Genomic DNA, 19,989 nt, shown 5'->3' with positions numbered 1-19,989 from the left:
CAACCAGTCAACCACCACTACCCTTTAAATCTACCATTCACCTACCACCACCTCTGAATGCCGGCGACCACCTACCAGTACCTATCCTACTGCCGACCAAGCCCTTTCCCTTCCCCTCACCGCAATCGCCGCGACGCCACCGCCAAACTCCAATTCCAACCTTCTACCTCCACTTTCTCTCTCCTCATCCCTTTTTCTTCCTCCCTCAATCTCCCTTAATCCACTTCTCAGATCATTAATGGTGATTGGTGCACAATTCGAAGATTGAAGACGAAGTTCGAAATTGATGTAATTTCAAATTGATGATTGTTGGTGGTCGAATTGGTGGAGCAATTAGTAGTTGTGGCGGAGAAGATGGCTGGTGGAATGGGTGGTTGTTGCGGTGGAATGGGTTGCTGGTTGGAGCTGTAGGAGAAGCGAGCATTGTTAGTGGCGAGTTGAAGTGGTGCAGGAGAAGATGGCGACGGTGGGAGAGGGAGGGGCGGGTTTTGCATTTAAAGAAGGTGGGGATCCCGGAGATGGCGGAAAGCAGGGAAAGGGAGGGGGGTGGGTTGACGCCGGAAGGGGAGGGAGGTGGGTTGGCTGGGGAACAGATTCGGTCGCCGACGGTGGGTGGAGAAGGCTGGTTGGTGGTTGTCGGCGTCGGTGGTGGGATGGGATTATGGTTCTAGTGGTGGTTGGGCGGTGGTGTCGGTGGATAGTTGGTGTTTCGAGGGTGGTCAAGGTAGTTAAAAGGTTGGTCAAGGTAGTTGGGTGAAGAGGAGTTTGGGGTTAGAGTGATTCCCTTGGGGGGGTGAGGAATGAAAATAGAGGAAAATGGAGTAATGGGAGGGGTAAAGGGAATGATTGAATTTGCCTATCAAACATCAACAAAGGGAATCATGACAGTTGATTCCCTTTCCCTTTGTTGAATACCCCCAACCAAATGGCCCCTAACAGTTTAACATGATAAATGTAGCTTAATTAATGGATGAATCGATCTCAACATTGTACACCAATATTAAACCTTAAGAGTCCAACTATCATGCTTAGCTAGCTTACTATCAACATGATGACTAGTAAGGTAGCATCTGAAATTAATTAATTTACGGAGTTTAATTTCACAACATGCTCATCACAAACGTAACTCTGCAATGAGAGATGGTTACAAATTACTCCATTTATATAAAGTAATATAACGTATCTAATCAAATGGAGTTAAGAAAATAGTTCACAAAATCTTGTTGGCCATCTTGGCTTAGATTGAAATTTGGCTCCTTCTGCAAATCGAGTGAAAAATAATATGTTATCAATACAATTTGCGATGTATATTATATAAATATATATCAATAACCTTTGAAGGCTTAGCATATGGGTTAGAGATAAATTAAAGTAACATTTCTATTTAAACCATAGTAGGTCTTACATACAACATATACATGTATATAGGATATTACCACTAATGAAAATTGCAAATATTGGCATTGTGTTTTTCAATTATTGATTCCAATTAGCATGATGTGTATATAAAATTTCTTGTATATAAGAGTAATAAAATCATAATATTGAAGTATTAATTGGAATTGGCTTGTTCAATGCATATAAGTATTCAAGCAAAAAAAAAAAAAAAAAAAAAAAAAGGTTGTATTATTAGCTACAATAGTTATATTACGCATTTATATTTACTAAATGTTATAATACGCATTTATATTTATTTCTACGAAGATAAACGTACCTGAGCCACAATAGTTACGTTAAAAGTTGAACCACCATTGAGTGGAATAGCATTGTAGTTGGTGATACTAAGGTTACGATTCTCTATCTCTTGGATGATATTGGCCATTACACCATTTTTTATCTCTTGGTTGAAAAAATTGAATAAGACGCTCCCTTTTACAAATCTAACTGTAATATCTCGGATTTGTTCATCATGAGATATAGGATAGGGATCGTCGTTGCAAGAAGATGAGAGGGTGTCATCGTCGTTACAAGAAGATGAGATGTCTTCATCATTGTTGCAAGAAGATGAGATGTCATCGTTGTTGCAAGAAGATGAGATGTTGTCATTGTTGTTGTTGCAAGAAGATGAGATGTTGTCATCATTGTTGCAAGAAGATGAGATGCCATTTGCGTCCATATTGTTGATGTTTGTTTATCTGCTACTTCACATGCATATCAAATTACCAAGTTTAAAAATTTTGACTTCAAATGACCAAAAAGTAAATTGATTATGTTTTTTTGTTGAATTTTTGTTTGTAGATGGCATGTAGAAAAAAATAAAAAAGTTCACGTCAAGATTGACTAGCGGGCAAAAACATGTAAGACAACTCACAATAATGTATACGAAGTACTGTACATTGAAAACTCGCTTCATAAATTTAAGGGTATTTTGATTTTTACCACCTTCAAATAACCAAATAATTGAATTTACCACCTCCAAAAAAAAAATATTTACTTTGCCACCACCAAAATTTCCAAAAAATCGATTTTACCACCAACTACCAGATTCCGTCCATGAATCCGTTAGTAGGGCCCACATTTTTGACGTTTCTTCTTCATCTTCCCCGATCTTCCATGTCAACCAACCAGCAACGAAATCAACTACCTCGGTTGGTTGGAATTTCGTGTGGGTTTCGCGTCTGGGTGGTGGTGGTTTCGAGTCGCGATGGTTTCGCGTCTGGCTGGCGTGGTTTCTGGTGGGTGGTGGTGGTTTTGAGTCGGGGTGGTTTCGCGTCTGGGTGGCGGTTGTTTCTGGTCTGGGTTTGGATGGTGGTGGGGTTGGTCGTAGCTGTTAGGTGGTGGCTAGGGTTTTGAGGTCGGAAATTGGTGGAAAGGGGTAGAAATCGGTGCGGCTGTGGTGTGCGGTGCGGTGGTAGCGATTAGGTGGTGGGTTGGTCGTAGCTATTAGGTGTTGACTAGGGTTTTGAGGTCGGAAATTGGTGGAAAGGGGGTCGAAATCGGCGCGGCTGTGGTGTGCGGTGCGGTGGTAGCGGTTAGGTGGTGGGTTGGTCGTAGCTATTAGGTGTTGACTAGGGTTTTGAGGTCGGAAATTGGTGGAAAGGGGGTCGAAATCGGCGCGGCTGTGGTGTGCGGTGCGGTGGTAGCGGTTAGGTGGTGGGGTTGGTCGTAGCTGTTAGGTGTTGACTAGGGTTTTGAGGTCGAAAATGGTGTGGTGGTTGTGGGTCCCGACGGTGGCTGGTAGCGGTTAGGTGGTGGGGGCTGGTTGTAACGGTTAGGTGGTGGGGCTGGTTGTAGCCGGTCCGGCGGTGGGGGTCCCGACGGTGGCAGCAACCATCGGTTGCTTGATGGGGATTTTTTATTTTTTATTTATTTTTTTAAAACTTAACCAATAATATGGCGACACGTGTGCAAGGTAGGCCCCACTAACGGATTTTTGGACGGAATCCGTTAGTTGGAGGTGATTGGTGGTAAAACTGATGTTTAATTTTTTTATGAGGTGGTAAAGTAAATCTTTTTTTTTGGAGGTGGTAATTTCAATTATTTGGTTATTTGAAGGTGGTAAAAATCAAAATATTGAAGACAGTATAGAGAAACATTTTAGATAACTTAAACTTTGAAAGTATATTCGTATATTCTTATGGTGAGATGTCTCATTCTAACCATTGATTTAGTTTAATCATGACCATCCATTCCTACCACCAATCACAATAGTTTTCTAATAATTATTAACTTATCCTCCTTTTCTTCAAGGCTATAAAAGTACCTTGATTTTGTCTTTCCATTGACAAGCTTTAATTTTCTCTAGCTATTAAAAAAATTCATCAATAAATCTAATTCTTATTTATCCATAAAATTAAGAAAAGATTTCACCAAAAAAAAAAAAAAAAAAAAAAATAGGAAGGAAAAAGGGGTTAATTAATTCACTTGTAAACCTAATGGTTTTTTTTTAATTTCTTTGATGGAGAAGTTCAATAATGAACCTAGTACATGTTTTATGCTTATGTTTATACGTACTATAGTCTATAGATATACAAATTCTGTCAAAAAAAGGAAAAGGAAAAAAAAAGGATATACAAAAAAGAGCGAGATTCATCGATGAATTGATCATTGATACCTACAATGATACATGTCTATACGTACAATGGATCGAAGAAAGGAGATTGATTTAGTGAAAAAATGCCTATTTACCATATTATGGAGAAATTAAAGAAGGTTCTTAATTTTGTCCATCTGTACTACACAAAGAAGAGGCTCATTGATTGATACTAGGTTATATGCGTACTATATATAACGAAATTAAAAGAGATTCATTAATGAATCAAATGCTTGTTTATATCTCTACTATAAAAATTCAAGGTTCAATAATGCAATGACTGGCTTAATTATAAACAGGGCACGGTATCCACGTATTGTACATACCAAGAAAATATGTTGCAAGTAAAATAAACTACGAAAATATATTACTGACTCGATAAAGGGAGAAAGAGAGGGACTTACAATATTAGTGTTGTGTAATCAGGAGAAAGGGAGATAGAACACAACAGTGAAGAGCCTCCTGAAAATAGTAGCAAAATTCTATGATTTATATAACTCTATGTTCTTTAGATCTGATCACTAATATTATAATGCGCCAAATACTATAGTAAAATACTTCGTATCTTATTACAACCATATACTCTGTAAATACGAAGTAGAGTACGAAATAATCAAGGCGTATAGATTATTACCGGGCTAGGCCACCAGCACATGCATGCATATTACTGTTACGTAAAAAGTGTATAACTAAATTAAAATAGACCTTATCCTATATGACTATTTCTTATTATATGGTTTGAGTAATAATTTATGTTTTAGAGATTTATAGTTGTAAGACGTAAAAATAGCTAATACAAAGTTTACTGATATATTGAATTATTGATTTTGAGTTATCCCACAACTTTTATATTAAGCTTAAATTATTAGACGAAGTAAAAAATAAATGAATAGATAATCTCTATACTAGTTCGAATAGAGATTAATAATGTTTCTAATAATATCTAGGACCTTGAACAATAAGATTTAGGATAAATCTTGATTAATTCAAGTCCTGTCAATTGGCCAAAGTTATGTTGGAAATAATATTTAACCAATTTGTATTCCATCAATAGTATTGCAATTTGTTTGATAGAGTTGGCAAACTAGCTACAAGACCAAAGTATGGGCATAAAACCACTCATTTGGCACTCTGATATTATTTTTGAAATACAGTAGTAGTGTTACATAAATGTTATTTTTGTTATTGTATCGCTATGTTCCTCTTTCACTTTTTCTCTAAAAATATGATTTTGAAGCTTCATAAAATTATTTACATGGACATTATAATAACATTAATGTATATCAAGTTTTGAACGACTGACACTTATTACAAGCAAATAATTTGACCAGTTGTATCCTTGACTTCATCGGACGTGTATTATAATACAAAGTAAATAATTTTTACCATGCTACAAGCAAACAGCATATATTCAATTTGAGTGGATTTTTTTCTTACCCTGATAATTAAAAATAAAAAAATAAATAAAATTATAATTGAGTTAAAATCAAAAACTCTATACATCTATATAGTCCGTACAATTCATTATTCAAGCACTTGGTACAAACTACAACAACTCAACAACAGTACAAGACAACCTATTTATTTTTAATAAAAAAATTGAATAGAATTGTAGATAAATCCGAAGTAATATAAAAACAAAGAAGTACAAATCTAGATCTAGGGGCATGGCAGAGTCGAGATTTTTATTTTAGAAAATTGCATAACTTGATAGTCTAATTAGGCTATCTGCTGTTAATATCTTCAGTTGTGCCTCGCTTTGCACGATGCCTTGAAGTCGATGGAGCAAGTGATTACTAATTAATGTACATTAATAATTTAATATGTTATACACCAAGTTAATCAAGACATTATTGATTAGTACTAACCACTAGTATTAGCATCATTTAATTTTAATTAGGACAATATTACATAATGGTTGAACGATATTTAAATTACAACCACATGACTTTATGCTATGGGGCGAAACAAATATAGTGTCACTTAACGTGTATAGTTGTATACTTGTACTGTATGTATAACATGATTTATATACCGTGCCATGAGCTAAGGTAAAGGTGACACGTGATGAGAAAAAGTCAGATAATAATATATATGCATTATCATCGAGTTTTAAACTTTGGTTAATATGAATTAACAAAAATGTTAAGAGTAAATGATAAGTTAATTACATTATTAATTACCGTAGTTCCAGCAAATTATTGATTTTGTTTTATTTAAAAATTCCAGCAATTCAAGCAACCAAATTTATTTCAAAACAATACTCAAACAATATATCCAAGAATGAATTTGAAAATGTTAGGTTTTTATCCAAAGACAATCACATCATATAAGACTCACTTGTATGAGTTGTATCATTCAATAGAATGGGAAGACTGTAATGACCTAGTTCTCAATGGGCTAATGACATGTACAAATAAACATGCAAGATGGCTTTTAGTGGGCCTAGTAGGCTTAGTGGGTGCGTTGGGCCGAATAAGCTTTGGATGACCTTAGATCAAGTTGTCAATATACCAATTCTTATTAGTATAGCCCAAAATCTATTAGCCCATTATCCTTAGCTTTCAAACGATATATCATAAACCCAAGATGCATTAGCCTCATGGCCTAGAAGGACGGGATCCAAAGGTACATGGTATTAAGTCCTAAACAAATTAATGATCTTCCGAAGAGAATAATTCAATTTCTACAACTTTAATTATCTTAGATATATACCCTAATGAAAAGGGTGTGTTGTGATTGGATGGAATTGTAAATGTATGCATTTCTTTTGATACACAAATTTTAGACTCTTACAAAAGTATGATTTTATAGCGGTCATTTGAAAAATGACTATCACAGTGTAAACTTCTCATAAGATATAGACCCTAATTAATAATAATAAAAAAAAAATGACCGCTATAAAATAATTTACAAGTCTAATAGCATGATTTTCAATATACACATTAATTGAAACGGAAAAAGGTGATACTTAATTGGTCGAAGAGTTTTATATTATTACTACTACTTCTCACATGATTTATAGAGTTTTATAGAGTTAATAGTGTTTAGCTCGGGCGATGTCTCGGGTCATACGTTATTATATATTATTGTATTATAGTTTTCATGTATTATACTTATATAGATAAATTTGACAATCCTTTTGTCCTTAGGAGGTATGAGGTAATAGTTACATTGAATACTTATTGAGCTTATCCTTTGAGTATCTTAATTTTTTTTTAAAAATTAAACCTTGTGCTTTTCACTTATATACCTTTTTTGTACATATTGATAACGTGGTTGGTGATTGGCTTAAACGATTAAATAGCCATCCTTGTTATAAGAGGTCAGGTGTTCGAATCTCCTATACCTTATATTTTTATAGAGAGTAATGTTGGTTTTTCCAGTGACGTGGCGTAATAATTAAGATTGTTAAAGCTGACGTGGCGTCATGAGATGTTGAGATAGTATAGCTTAGTGTGTGGCCCGGACGTTGCACCGGGTTACTAGTTTAATTAAACTTTGTGATTATATGTATTTAATATTTTTGGTGTATTTTTTTTTCCTTTTTTTATTAGTCCTTGTGATTTTCAATTATATACATTTACTTTCATATTTATAACATGTTTGCTAATTTGTTTAGATGGTTAAATAACTATCTTTCCTATAAGAGGCTAGGTGTTCGAATCTCCTTATGTGTATTTTAGTAGTGACGTGGTATAATGATTAAAGCCGATTGAGTTGAGAGTTTGAATAGGTGACGCGGCGTGAGGCCGTGAGTGAAAGGGTATACGTGACACATAGTTAGTTAGGAACGCCTTTTAATATATTAGTATAGATTATTACTCTCACAAGGTATTATTGGTAGTTGCAGGTTCCAATTATAAAGAAGAGCAAAATTCTAATCAATTCAGTTTGATGCATCATCAATTAATCATATTATTCTATGGAGGTTGATTTAATCTTTATTAAATCATATAATCAGTAGTTTATTAATTAATTTCCAGCATCACATGCGATGTATTATTATTGTATTTTTTAAAAATCGAAACTTTTTTAAAATGCAAATTATGAAGAAAGCTACTAGAAAACAGTATACACAATGAAGTAGTGTACGATATTATTTGATATTAATACTGTAATACTATAGTTTAGTTCATTATCTATGCACAACTTGACAACTTTATGTAGTAGCTGTCTGTAAAGTATTTGGGAGGCCAAGCTTGTATTCATTCATGTGATGGCAAAGAATATAAATAGCGTACAAATATATGATGACCTTAGAAAATAATCTGGCTAAGATCAAATAATGCTATATTAACATAATTATCATATCTTCACATAATTCTATCTCAACATCGTTTTCTTTTTTTCTTTCTCTCAAAAAAATGTAAAAAAACATATATTGTATTGGGTGTGACTAATTGATCAGATGATGATGATGTTGTGGAATAATTCCACGCATATAATTAAAGTTGTGGATAATTGGTATATATAACAATATTGTATACTTTTTATATTTCAAAATATAGTGTTTTTTTTTTCCCTCTAATTTCATCCACTACTTTGATCATCACTAACATCATTAACTATATTTCAATACATAGTTAATTGTGACAAGTTGATATTTTAGAATATAAATTGAGATAAATTTAACAAGATATCTTATCATTTTATATATTCTTGTATGTTGATGAAAAATTGTCAAATTTTGATTAGTGTAGACTTCAAAATAGTTGCAAAATAGTACCATTGAAGCTATTTTGAAATAAAGAAAGTATGAAGTAATTGTTTGAAGCAAAATTTATGTTTTTTATTATAGATCTACTCCTATTAAATCCGATTCTATTGTCATTGTAAATATTTCGTACAATATTCTATGGATAACAAAAACTTTGCAGCAAACCCCCCCCCCCCCCAACAAATAAAAAAGTCCACAAGTATGAGAGTTTATAAATCATTGAGTAACACAAAAAATCCACTTTTTATATGCGTTTTCTTACATAAAAATACGTAAATTTGAACTTGTGGATACTTGCAAGAAAGTGAATAAGACATCTAATATTTGGGCGAGAGGAGAAAGAACCTGTAGTTGATTCCGGGATGGTTTGTTAGGAATTGGCCAACATTCAGTGGTGGTAGTAATAACTAATTAATCAACTAATATATGCAAATAAACAATATATTAACATATAATTTATCTTAGCCTGGTGTTATCTCCACAATTTTTATATTTTCCTTGTGGACTAGTGGTGATTGGTAAGAGTATGAACTCTGATCTGATGGACCCAAGGTTTAAGCATTGTTATATTCAATATGTTTCTCATAAATTAAGATAACAAGGTATTAGTACCTCATTGTCCTCATAGATATGCTTGGATGCATATTATAACAATCCAAAACTTACTTATACAAAGTTGATGCAGTCTTAAAAAGGGATTCTCTAATATTACAAATCCTTCTCGAATCAACAAGTTTATATCTTCGAAAAGGAAAACACACCTCAAAGTTGGGACAATCTTCTCTCAAGATGGAATCCTAACTTGAACCTCAAATCAATAACTATCAAGGAGCACACTAGTGATGTTGGCCAGGTTTCCCACTGTTGGTTACTGGCTTTGGGGGTTTCCTCACTGTGAGTTTCCGCGTACCCATAATCGTTTTCTCCTTATAGAACTCAACCTGTTCAATTATACAATTATATCATCATCACTCTACTTCAAATAAAGGTCGTTTCAACAATCATCACACGTACTAAGAAGTTCATTAAGCGTAGTTAAAAATCACAATATCCACTGTAGGAGAAATAAAGAAAGAAAGAGAGAGGTAGGAGAGACTTACATGATGATTAACAATGGTCAACTCTGGGTGGGAGGCGCTGAGAGGGCCATCGGAGTCGATGATATTGTTGATTGATGCACGGTAGCTATCAAAGGTTCCCCAAAATGAAGTCGTTGCATAAACTGCAAGGGAGTTGCGCTGCTTAATATGCCCTATTGTATTTACACTTATGTTCTTCATCACCTTTAAACTGATCCTCGTTCTTTTCCAAAAAGAATTGAAATTGCCTTAGGTTTATAATGTTCCTCCTTTAAGACTTTTATTAGTGTTTTCTTTAATGCTCTCTTTATGTGTTATTTGTTGGAGCGTTTTATAATGGATTAATGGGGGAGTTGTTAGCTTTCCGACAATTATCCCACTCCTTAAATTATAAAAAAAATATCATTTGACCCAACAGATTGCATGTGTGAAAACTCCTCAAATTGGAGCTTTTAATTAATTTATAATCCTATTTGACTATAAGAATCTTAATCACACTTGGTAGTTTACTCATACAACTATACTAGTAATTCACTAACACTTGGTCTTGGAAGATAGCATTACAATTCATATGACATGTTTTTTGGCTCTACATGGTTCATCTGGTAGACAATTTTCAACTAATAAAGATGATGGTGATGAGTTTATATATTCATATTTATTCATACTCGTATTTAACTTAGCATTCATATTTGATTTTGCAAGGAAAGACTGATACTAATATGAAATGTATACAGTTTATTCCTATATGTATATTCTTTTCTTAAATTTCCATTATAACTCAAAACCGCCTCTAACTTAAAGATGGATGAGAGACGACAGAGTTCAGTCTTATACAAAAATAAATAAAAAAGTGCTTAGAATGGAATGAAAATTTTCTTACAAAAAAACATACATTTATAAGCTACATATCTTAGTGAATTGAGCTCTTGACCATGAGGTCATGTGTATTATGAATTTATGATTGGTTGTATAACTTGTATCAACCCATCTAGGGTATAGGTTCTGCTAGGTAGCGTGGGAAGACACTGAAGACCCTTCAGTCCTCACCAGGGGACTTTGTCATACCGTATGTGAATGGTTTATTTTGATTATCTAAAATCTGCCATTATTATTATTATAATTATTTTTTCATATTGGTAGGAGGAAGAAAAGGCTCTAACCTGCCACCCTTTGAACTTGGACTCTGCGTCATAATGACAGTTCTAACATGAAGCTCCCAATCCTCCTATGAACTGAGCCAACACTGCAACAAATGGTATAACAATGGCCAAGGAAAAATGAGACAAGCACATTACGATAACATTCAATAGACAATAACCCAGATCAAAATATAAAGAACCTGTTTACACAGTTAACTATTTTCTATCTCTTAATCATTGAATTACACAAGAATGATAAAGTTATAGCTTTTCCTTTATAGATCGATTGCCTTTAAAATTTTAAATGTCCAGGATAGATCTTAACTGGTGAATTTCTGTATTTGCTGCAGTTTATGCCCACCTGTGGATCTGGCTCGTCTGCCAATCAGATGCTAATCTGGAAGATCGTTAATCCTCCAAGACAAACTTCTGCCTTGGGCAAAGCCCAAAATCCAAAGCTCAGCGGCTCAGCCACTCATCAAACATGAAATGCTGTACCTTTTTCCTGGGGCATAACATCCAAAACTGCTTTCAAACTGCATAGTAGAATATGCATGGAAACACCACATGAGCCCTACAGGACGTAAGGTCATATATAGGAAAATTGACGAAACATTTAAATGATAGGGCAGATAAATAAAGCAACATAATGGAAAAGGTTTCTAGACAAGGTCAAAAGAGAATGAACAGTCTATGATCAACATAAAAATTTGGTTGTAGATGTAAAACACTTCACATCACTTATCCACTTGTCCAACTGGTATGAGACTAAGATGTAAAAGGAAAAAAGAACCCTCACCAAGCTCAATCACAACTCAAAGTTTCTGGTATGTCAATATTTCATCATCATGCTAAGTTTTGGCAACCAGCATATGACATATAGCATGGCAGCTTATGCTTCAGTCTCTTCACTTGAGAAAACAAAATCTAAACTTCAGTGTCCTGAGTGCTAACTGTAGTATTCCGCCTGCAACATAGCAGAAACCAAGCATTGACCAGCTAAAAACATCTGCCTTTAATTCCTTCAACCATACATGTAAATCTTGCATGCTGGATACAAGCAAACTATGAACATGATTCAACTTCATATTGATGTCCAAACAAAGCTTAGACCTTACACCACAGATTTAATACCCCTCTCAAATGAAATCTGAAAAGCAAGCCATTCTAGTCAAAATTCTTTTCCAGATAGATGAGAAAGACAAATGACCTAGAACCAAGGTTAAAAATGAAAAGTAAACAAGATAAAGAATAGAAAAAAGGTCAAAAAGGATGAAGCAAGTAAAAGACAGTCCTAGATTCTAAGAACAAAAGCAAAACTTGTATGCAATGTAGTGATAGCAATTCTACAGTGCTAGATACTAGACCCATGATACCATGACTCAAGATGAACAGAACAGATAAGAAGAAAGAAACATTCAGATTTGTGACTAGAGTAGGCCGTTACTGATACAAGCCAGCTTATATTTGCGGCAGCAAAATCATGAGAAGTATTTTCAGTTAATTTTAACCTGTTAAAATGGTTTTCTAAGGTCGTAGTCTCATAAATTTTGAGGATGGCTCCTAGTAACAGAAAATGCTTGCATCTCTTTAAAAATGCTCCCAATTTATGGATATCACTGATATCCCTAGTCTCAATTCCTAATAGACATGGGAAATTGGACAATATGACACAAGGAATATAATGTTTACCAATCTGCACTTCTTTATTTTGTTTACTCAATATTGTATACCTTTATGAAAGAATTCCAATATGTGGTTAATCTTTTGGGGACACATCACAGTTTTGAAAGTTAGCAACAAGCCAACAAACAAGGCATGGGTTTGAAAATTTACATATATGGGTTTTCTGCCAGACTTTTTTATATGAGATAATGGGAAGAGTCCTGACTCTGGAGAGATCCAATGAGACATAATCAAAATGAGAAGCTTTGGATGCAAAACATCAAGCTTGAAGTATGTCATCTTTAAGAGAGGTATGTATGACTCAAAACTCCACAAGGCCTAGGTAGACCTTTTAGTTCATAAAGCTGGGTCTTGAAGGAGACAAATTGAATATATGAAGGAATGAACTAACACATTAACTACAGAAGACAAAGATTTTTAATAATTGAATATGTAAGATCATAGGCCAGAGATGCTTATGTTTGCAGTGTAGATGTAGGCCAAATGAAGAGTCCATCAATGTTACATAATCCATAATATCTGTTGTTTCTAGTTGAGATATTGAAGATGATTTTTTATTCCCAACATCACTAACAGTAAATTTTGATAATCCCTGAAAACCTGTGAAACACTACAATCTGACGTTCATTGTAAATTAATTTGGCAATTCAGTACTACTAGTATTAATATACAAGTGTCAGGGCATAATCTCACAAAAAAACACTTTGTTGAACCAGTACTTTCTATTGAAGCAGAGAGACAATTTTTACTAAAAAAATGTAAATAAAACATCAACACTGATGCACATAGACACGTAGCCAGCTTTCCAAAAACAAAAATGCTAGCTTGAAGCGATAGAAGATAATAGATCAAGGAAATATACATACCCCTAAATCGAAGGAAAAACATTGCTGTTGGCATGATAGCTGTTTGGAACCAAGACTCACTTTAGACCTTTAGTATTCAAGTGGTCTTTCCAACATTAAATGAATAGGCAGAATTCATTGGAGCCTATAGAGCAGATGACTGAAGTCTCATAGAATAATACACAATTATGTTTTTCCAGCTGCCTGTTGGATACTTGTATATGTATTTATACTCGTATGCATTGTATCAGTATTTGTACTCTTATCTGTGTTTCTACTATCTGTATTTCTACTCTTATCTGCATTTCCAGAAGCAGATTTTTTAGTAGTTGTTGATGACCCAAATGCTCCTAAAGCTTCCAAAAAAAACCTCTTATTAGGGACAATACCATCTTGGTCCATACACTTCAATAACTTCTGTAAAAGATCTTTCATGTTTGCCTTCGTGTAGGCTTTGTAAAGAAGCTTGTAAGTTGAAGAATTTGGGTGGACACCATAATCTCGTGCACTATCCAAAAGTATGTCTGCTTCCATTGGTAAGTTATTTAAGCAGTAAACATCCAACATAGCATTTAATGTTGACACCTTCAATTCCTTTTTAGATGCACTGATCCCATCAAATGTTTCCCTTGCTTTCGAAACAGAGTCACATAATCCATACATCATGATGACACTCTCATATGTAATATAATTAGGAGTGTATCCCATATTGGTAATATTAAGGAAAACATTCTCTGCTTTCTCCCGAAGTCGTGCCTTCCCATAATTGACAATCATTGAATTAAATGTGGGAAGAGTTGGCTTCTCCTTAGAACGTAACAAGCTCTTGAAAACTTGCTCCATCTTCTCAAATTCTTGTCTCTTTCCATAGGCATCAATCAGCAGATTAAATGTGATTATATCAGGCTTACAGTGATTGATTTTCATGCGAGACAATACAGCTTCCATTTCTCTGATCATCCCATTTTTCCCAAATGCGTCCATCACACCATTGAATGTAAAGACATCAGGTGAAACTAAGCTCTCTTCAAGATCCTTAAACAGTGTATTAACTTGATTAACATTCCGTGCTTGTGCAAACGCTCTTAAAAGAATATTGTACGTCACGATACTTGGCTGACAGCGCTCCATCCCCTTCATCTTATTGAAATATCCAAGAGCTTTTTCCAAGGCCTTAGACTTGTCACGAGAATGCAGATGTGCCGTTATGAGCGCATTGTAAACAGATGTGTCAGGCCGACACCCACTATTACGCATCTCAGAGAAAAGCCACATTGCCATCCTAGTTTGACCTTTCCTTCCCATAACTGAAATCAGTTTCGAATATACACCATTGTCTGCAACATACCATCGTTGTTTCTGCATCCATCTAAAGACCTGAACATCAAATCCAAAACACTATCAAAAATAAGCTTAATGAATGTCCATAGACAATGCTTAGCACGAAACCAACAATCTTAGAATCAAGAAAAAGTCTTTAAAAAGGAAAATATAGCCTTTTGGACCTATATAATATTCCTAAACCCTGGCAGCTAATTTTTTCTTTCACACCTTAAAGACATAGCAGCCATGATTACAATTAAATGATTACAGAAGACAACAACAGCCCCTTTGAGCAAAATTAGTAGTTTATATTACTTATTTTCATATTCAATAATATCAAAACGATCTATATATCACAACTAAACATCAAATTGCTGTACGATAGTACCATTAGCAACTGCAACAACTACATCATCCATAAAATAAATACTACTCCAACCATTCCACTTTTATAGGCCACATATCTTTTCTGCGATGTCACAACATAAGAACCCTTTTCATATTCATCAAATTACAATTTACCTGAATTACTCTTACTTTTTTTTTTTTTTTAGAACTTTGTTATCATGATTAATAAGATGCTAATTCTCATTGTATTTCGAGCAATGTGGCAAATTAAAGTGAGACAGAGATTGATGAATTACCCATTAGAAAAATATTTTCTTTATCTTCAGTGCAATCAACAATAATCAAATTTCCCAAACTTTATAATTCTATAACAATATCTACAATAAAATCAGAGAAAATTCTAATAAATTAAATAACAAAAACCCAGAAATCCTAACCTCGAGACATTGAAGCCACTTATCACTTTTACCCAGTTCTTCAAACAGCATAAAACAATGCTCCGTCCTCAAAAACTTAACATATTTGTTCAATGTTGATACTATGGGTTCCTTATCACTAAAATTCCTCAAAATCCCACGAACAAGTTCATATGCCTCGGAATTTGATCCTTTAGAAACAGATCTTTTGTGGGGTCTGGATGAATTACAGGTAATTTTGAGGTTGGGTTTGTATTTGATGTAAGATTTCTGAAATGCTACAAATGGGTGTGATGAAATTGGAGAGTAGGGTGAAGAAGAAATGGAGAAATGGGTAAAATAATTTGGATTGATAGGGTTTTGAAGAATCCCAATTGCTGCACTTGTTGCCATTTTCAATTAAGGGGTTTGAGAAATTTAGGGGTTTTATGGAGGGAAAGAGGAGAAATATGGAGTTGTGGTCTTGTGGAACATTGGATAGATAGAATAGAATGTCACTTGCAGTAAATTTTCGATGAAACTTTTTTGGTTTTTTTAAGGTAAGTTGAAGGTCTATTGGTTGAAATCTTGATTACGGATTAGTTTAATTTGATTGATCAAAGTAACGAGTAAGATTCTTTAGGTGTTTTCAAAAAAAAAAAAAAAAAAAAAATTTAAGATTATTTAGGATTTCGAAGTAGCCAAAAGGTAAAAGAATTTTCATCCTCAAACTTATTTTGCTTGAAAGAAGTTACTACTATAATAATTTGAATAGAACATAACCTTAATTAATCCCTCTAAGGGACATTTATGGTGTAAGTGGCTTGTGGCTTATGTGTTCCATGTTGTAGCTCAAACACAATAAACATGTTGCTCCACTAGGGATGTCTAACTGTCGACGAGTCGAGCTAAGTATTAGTCTATTCAAGCTAGGCTTATAAGAAAAAAACATGAGCTCGAGCTGAAGTCGAGCTTAATCGAATTTTATAGGTCGTCTCTTTGGAATTAATTTCTAAAAAATTTTAACTATCCATGTGGCCCATGAGAATATTTAATAAGGATTAAGAACATTATTTTAGCTTGTAATTGTAACATCGTGATAATTAATACGTTAATTTATATTGTAAGTTCCCTCCAAAAGTAGGAGGAAAAATACATTTTTGTCTTAATAAGAAAGAAATAATATGGGCGAGCAGTTTAGTCAATGTATTAACTATTAAGTATTCAAGATACAGTTTCATCTCATACCATACAAAAGCTATGTAACATTTAATCCTCGTTTAATATCAAATAAAAATAATTTATTTTTATTTAGTCCACATTTTCCCAACTTTTTTGTTTGTTACACTCTTTTTCTTATTCACAACCAAACAACCCCTAAGTGTAATGTCTTCCTATAAAAACATACATGACTATTACACAAATAACACTTCGGTCCACCAATTTTCTCACAAACATATCTCCAAGATACCTTTCACAATATCCTCATAGGATTTCGCTTCATAGTCCATGTAAAAGTTTTTTTTTATTTTTTTTTCTAATTCTTTTCTTAAAAAAGAAAAATATTATTATTGTTGCTTGATTATAAATTACGAAGCATATACAACACAGGTTATCTATACCAAAGATGAAACCATACATTGTACCTTCTCATGGCATTTATGATTTTCTTCCAAACAGGTAAATGAATACGAAATTCCCAGTTAAGGTTTTTCATTTGTTTCCGGTAAAAGTTCTTTTTTTTTTGTCGGTAAGGAGAAGGCCTTGTAGAGCCGAAACCTCTCACAAATCCTTCCACCCCAAATTAACAGACTAGACACTTTGGGGGGAGGGTAAGGGAATTCCCACCCCCAAAGTGTCACTAATAGGGTTTGAGTGGTTGTGAGATACAAACTTTGTCATTGGCTGGTAAAAGTTCTTTGGTTATGGTAGCAATATGCTCTCTACATACGAAATACAATATATATACCAGCAAAAATCTGACCTTTTTATTTTTTTTTTTTTTTTTTTTTTTTTTGACATATTACAATTTTTGTCAGAATAAATGTGATGTGTTATTCACCGAGTCAACTTTCACAGTCCTATAAAATAATAAAATGCTCAAATTTTAATGCAATAATCTGGCATGCATGTAACATTGTTGTGAACATATCCATCATATAAAAGTCATAATAAAATCAATTATTAATTGTTGGAATGTTTACGCATACGTAACAGGTGAGTGTTACAAATGGACGAAAATATGCAAGGATGAGAAGGTGGCAGCGTTACCCTTCAAATGTTCGAAGGTGCCTTGTGGCATTTACTGTGGGAAAAAGCACCCAGAAAGCCTCCATGCTTGGGGAAAAATGCATAACTGACGATGTACATGTTTGCGAATGCTTCTACATCTGTTATTACGACCACTCTCCTCTGGGATTTAACAACAATGATAAATTTATCTTGCACTTTAGATTTATTTTTCTTGTAACGTTTGTTTTAAATATGACGTATTAAATAAATTTTGTTTAACAATTGGATACGGTTAATCTTTTGGTTGAATTAGCTCTTTAATTCAGTTTAACCTTTTAGTTGAATTGGTCAACTAACATAGTATTAAGAACTAACACAGGTTATGAATTCAAATCCTCCATCCCATCTCCTTTCGGGTTGAATGTAGAGTTGAAAATAGGGAGACCCATGCTTAGAGAGTTAGAGATGGCAGTGGATCTTAGTCCCAATTCAGGTTAATGAATCCAGATCCGTTTTCACAAGTATAAATCCTCAAAATCTAGACCCGATGATGGATCCAAGTTAAGATTGGATCATTTGGAGAAAAATGAATCTGAGCACGGGTCTAACCATACTTGTATTTGTTTGTAACCCATATAAGCTGTAACATTCACGAGGTATAAAACTTGAAAATAAAGACAACTATTTTTTTTTTTTTTTTGTGTGTGTGAAATAAAGACAACTATTGAAATCTACTCTATGGTATGAACAGTTGTAAATTTCATAGGAAAAAAAATACTTAAACTCTTGAAGTGTTGGAAAGCTAGTACAATTTTTTTTTTTAAAAAAAAATAAAAATAATTCACCCTCAAAAGATGTTGCTTTCTATGTAAAAAGAAAATAACATTATTTTAGTTGCCTCGTTCGAGTATATATTTCGATTGTTGTAACATATGTAATCGAAACTCAAAGACAAAGTGAAAGAATATTTGATACCAATCCCATTGAAAAAAAAGAATCCAATAACTCATGTGAAGCCAAATTATGTTCACGTTGTTGCATTCTTGTAGGTACCTTTTCCTTAAAAACAAAACATAATTTTTCCCTTTAATATGTGATTGAAAGGCAAACAATAGTGACTACTCTGTTTTTTTAAAACTTAAAACTGTTTTTTTAAAACTTACAACTTTGCATGGTTTGAGATCAAATCCCTTTTATTTCACTACCGTTGATGCTCTCTTTACGCAACAATAAAAATAATGAATTACCTTGTCAATTTCAGTCCACAATACAAATAATTTTCATCAACTAAAGTTAAGTTCATCAAAGAACAATTTTTTTTTAGCAGAAGTTATACTTTGAATTTTATTTTTATTTTTTTTATACGGGAGGTCCCTCACCCTATCACAGGAATGGGGGGATGAGAATCGAACCCCCAACCATTTGGAGGGGGGGAGGAGATGGAGGTAATAACCATCCCTCCATCTCTTATGTCCTCAGTTATACTCCGTATTAGGCAAAACTAATTATTGAGGGGTCGTTTGGTGGGGGTATTTATTAAACGGAATGTAAATCAACGGCCCTGATTCCCATTGTTGTTGTTTGTTAGACACTTTTTTTTCATTCCCTTTACCCTCTCTATTACCCCAAATCCTTCCAACTTGATTTCCCACCTCCCCAAGTTTTTCCATTCCCTTTCCTTAGCCACCACACCAACAGTCCAACACCATACCCAGACCAGCAACCACCATCCTACCCTACCATCGCCACCCTCGCCGCACCTCCACCGTCCCTCGCCGGAGCTCCCCCGTCCATAGCCGCCCCTCCCCTCCCCCATCCCGAGGAATGAACACGGTAAACGCCATCAACAATCGCCTTAATCGCCGACGAATAAACAGAAACCCTAGAAAATTTTGGCAAGTTCCAACGATTCTTTGGCGACAAGAATGCTTCTTTGAAAGACCGACAAAATCAGCGTAAACGAGACGACATTCATTGGCGGAGAATACCGACGGAGATGATGATGATATAGCAGCTTCAGTGCCAATTATAGCGCCATTGTTGACGATTGATCAACTCACTCAACAAGCAAATCTCAATCAGAAAATAATCGTAGTAGAAATCACAAATTCAAAACCCAAAAATCAAATTCAAAAATTTAGATTTAGGGTTTTTGCAAGGATGGGAGAGTTTCTCGGGGGAGGGGA

The 19,989-nt window shown here is 34.3% G+C and overlaps 2 protein-coding genes across 9 annotated transcripts; both read right to left on the bottom strand.

Annotated features, from left to right (window-relative positions):
* Positions 1-963: 963 nt before the first annotated feature.
* LOC110702239 (putative uncharacterized protein DDB_G0286751) lies at positions 964-4,516 on the bottom strand. 3 transcript variants are annotated; one of them, XM_021879946.1, is made up of 3 exons: positions 4,438-4,516; positions 1,715-2,135; positions 964-1,259 (listed from the first exon to the last, which is right to left on the bottom strand). In XM_021879946.1, the coding sequence occupies exons 2-3, from the start codon at positions 2,114-2,116 to the stop codon at positions 1,188-1,190; spliced, it is 474 nt and encodes a 157-aa protein (XP_021735638.1). In that variant the 5' UTR covers positions 2,117-2,135; positions 4,438-4,516; the 3' UTR covers positions 964-1,187. The 3 variants fall into 3 exon arrangements, with proteins under 3 accessions (XP_021735638.1, XP_021735639.1, XP_021735637.1); XM_021879947.1 differs by having other exon boundaries at positions 1,715-2,138; positions 4,438-4,503; XM_021879945.1 differs by having other exon boundaries at positions 1,715-2,141; positions 4,438-4,493.
* Positions 4,517-9,295: 4,779 nt separating this feature from the next.
* Positions 9,296-16,306, bottom strand: LOC110702237 (pentatricopeptide repeat-containing protein At4g39620, chloroplastic-like). Of its 6 annotated transcripts, none has more exons than XM_021879939.1 (7): positions 15,614-16,306; positions 13,527-14,882; positions 11,774-12,124; positions 11,300-11,510; positions 10,996-11,078; positions 9,854-10,055; positions 9,296-9,694 (listed from the first exon to the last, which is right to left on the bottom strand). In XM_021879939.1, exons 1-2 carry the CDS (start codon positions 15,983-15,985, stop codon positions 13,692-13,694), a joined length of 1,563 nt encoding a protein of 520 aa, XP_021735631.1. In that variant the 5' UTR covers positions 15,986-16,306; the 3' UTR covers positions 9,296-9,694; positions 9,854-10,055; positions 10,996-11,078; positions 11,300-11,510; positions 11,774-12,124; positions 13,527-13,691. The 6 variants fall into 6 exon arrangements, with proteins under 6 accessions (XP_021735631.1, XP_021735629.1, XP_021735633.1 ...); XM_021879937.1 differs by having other exon boundaries at positions 11,774-11,941; positions 15,614-16,305; XM_021879941.1 differs by having other exon boundaries at positions 9,854-9,975; positions 11,774-11,941; positions 15,614-16,305.
* Positions 16,307-19,989: the final 3,683 nt, after the last annotated feature.

The sequence above is a fragment of the Chenopodium quinoa genome, unplaced genomic scaffold (assembly GCF_001683475.1).
Source record: "Chenopodium quinoa cultivar QQ74 unplaced genomic scaffold, ASM168347v1, whole genome shotgun sequence".
Classification (NCBI taxonomy): domain Eukaryota; kingdom Viridiplantae; phylum Streptophyta; class Magnoliopsida; order Caryophyllales; family Amaranthaceae; genus Chenopodium; species Chenopodium quinoa.
The sequence above is the reverse complement of the archived record's forward strand: the minus strand, read 5'-3'. Positions and strand labels throughout refer to the sequence as shown.

Coding starts and splice junctions, on each gene's coding strand:
- LOC110702239 (XM_021879946.1), bottom strand. CDS start 2,116: ATGGACGCAAATGGCATCTCATCTTCTTGCAACAATGATGACAACATC. Junction 1,260..1,714: donor ACGTAACTATTGTGGCTCAG/GTACGTTTATCT, acceptor CTCGATTTGCAG/AAGGAGCCAAATTTCAATCT.
- LOC110702237 (XM_021879939.1), bottom strand. CDS start 15,985: ATGGCAACAAGTGCAGCAATTGGGATTCTTCAAAACCCTATCAATCCA. Junction 14,883..15,613: donor AGTGGCTTCAATGTCTCGAG/GTTAGGATTTCT, acceptor TTTGATGTTCAG/GTCTTTAGATGGATGCAGAA.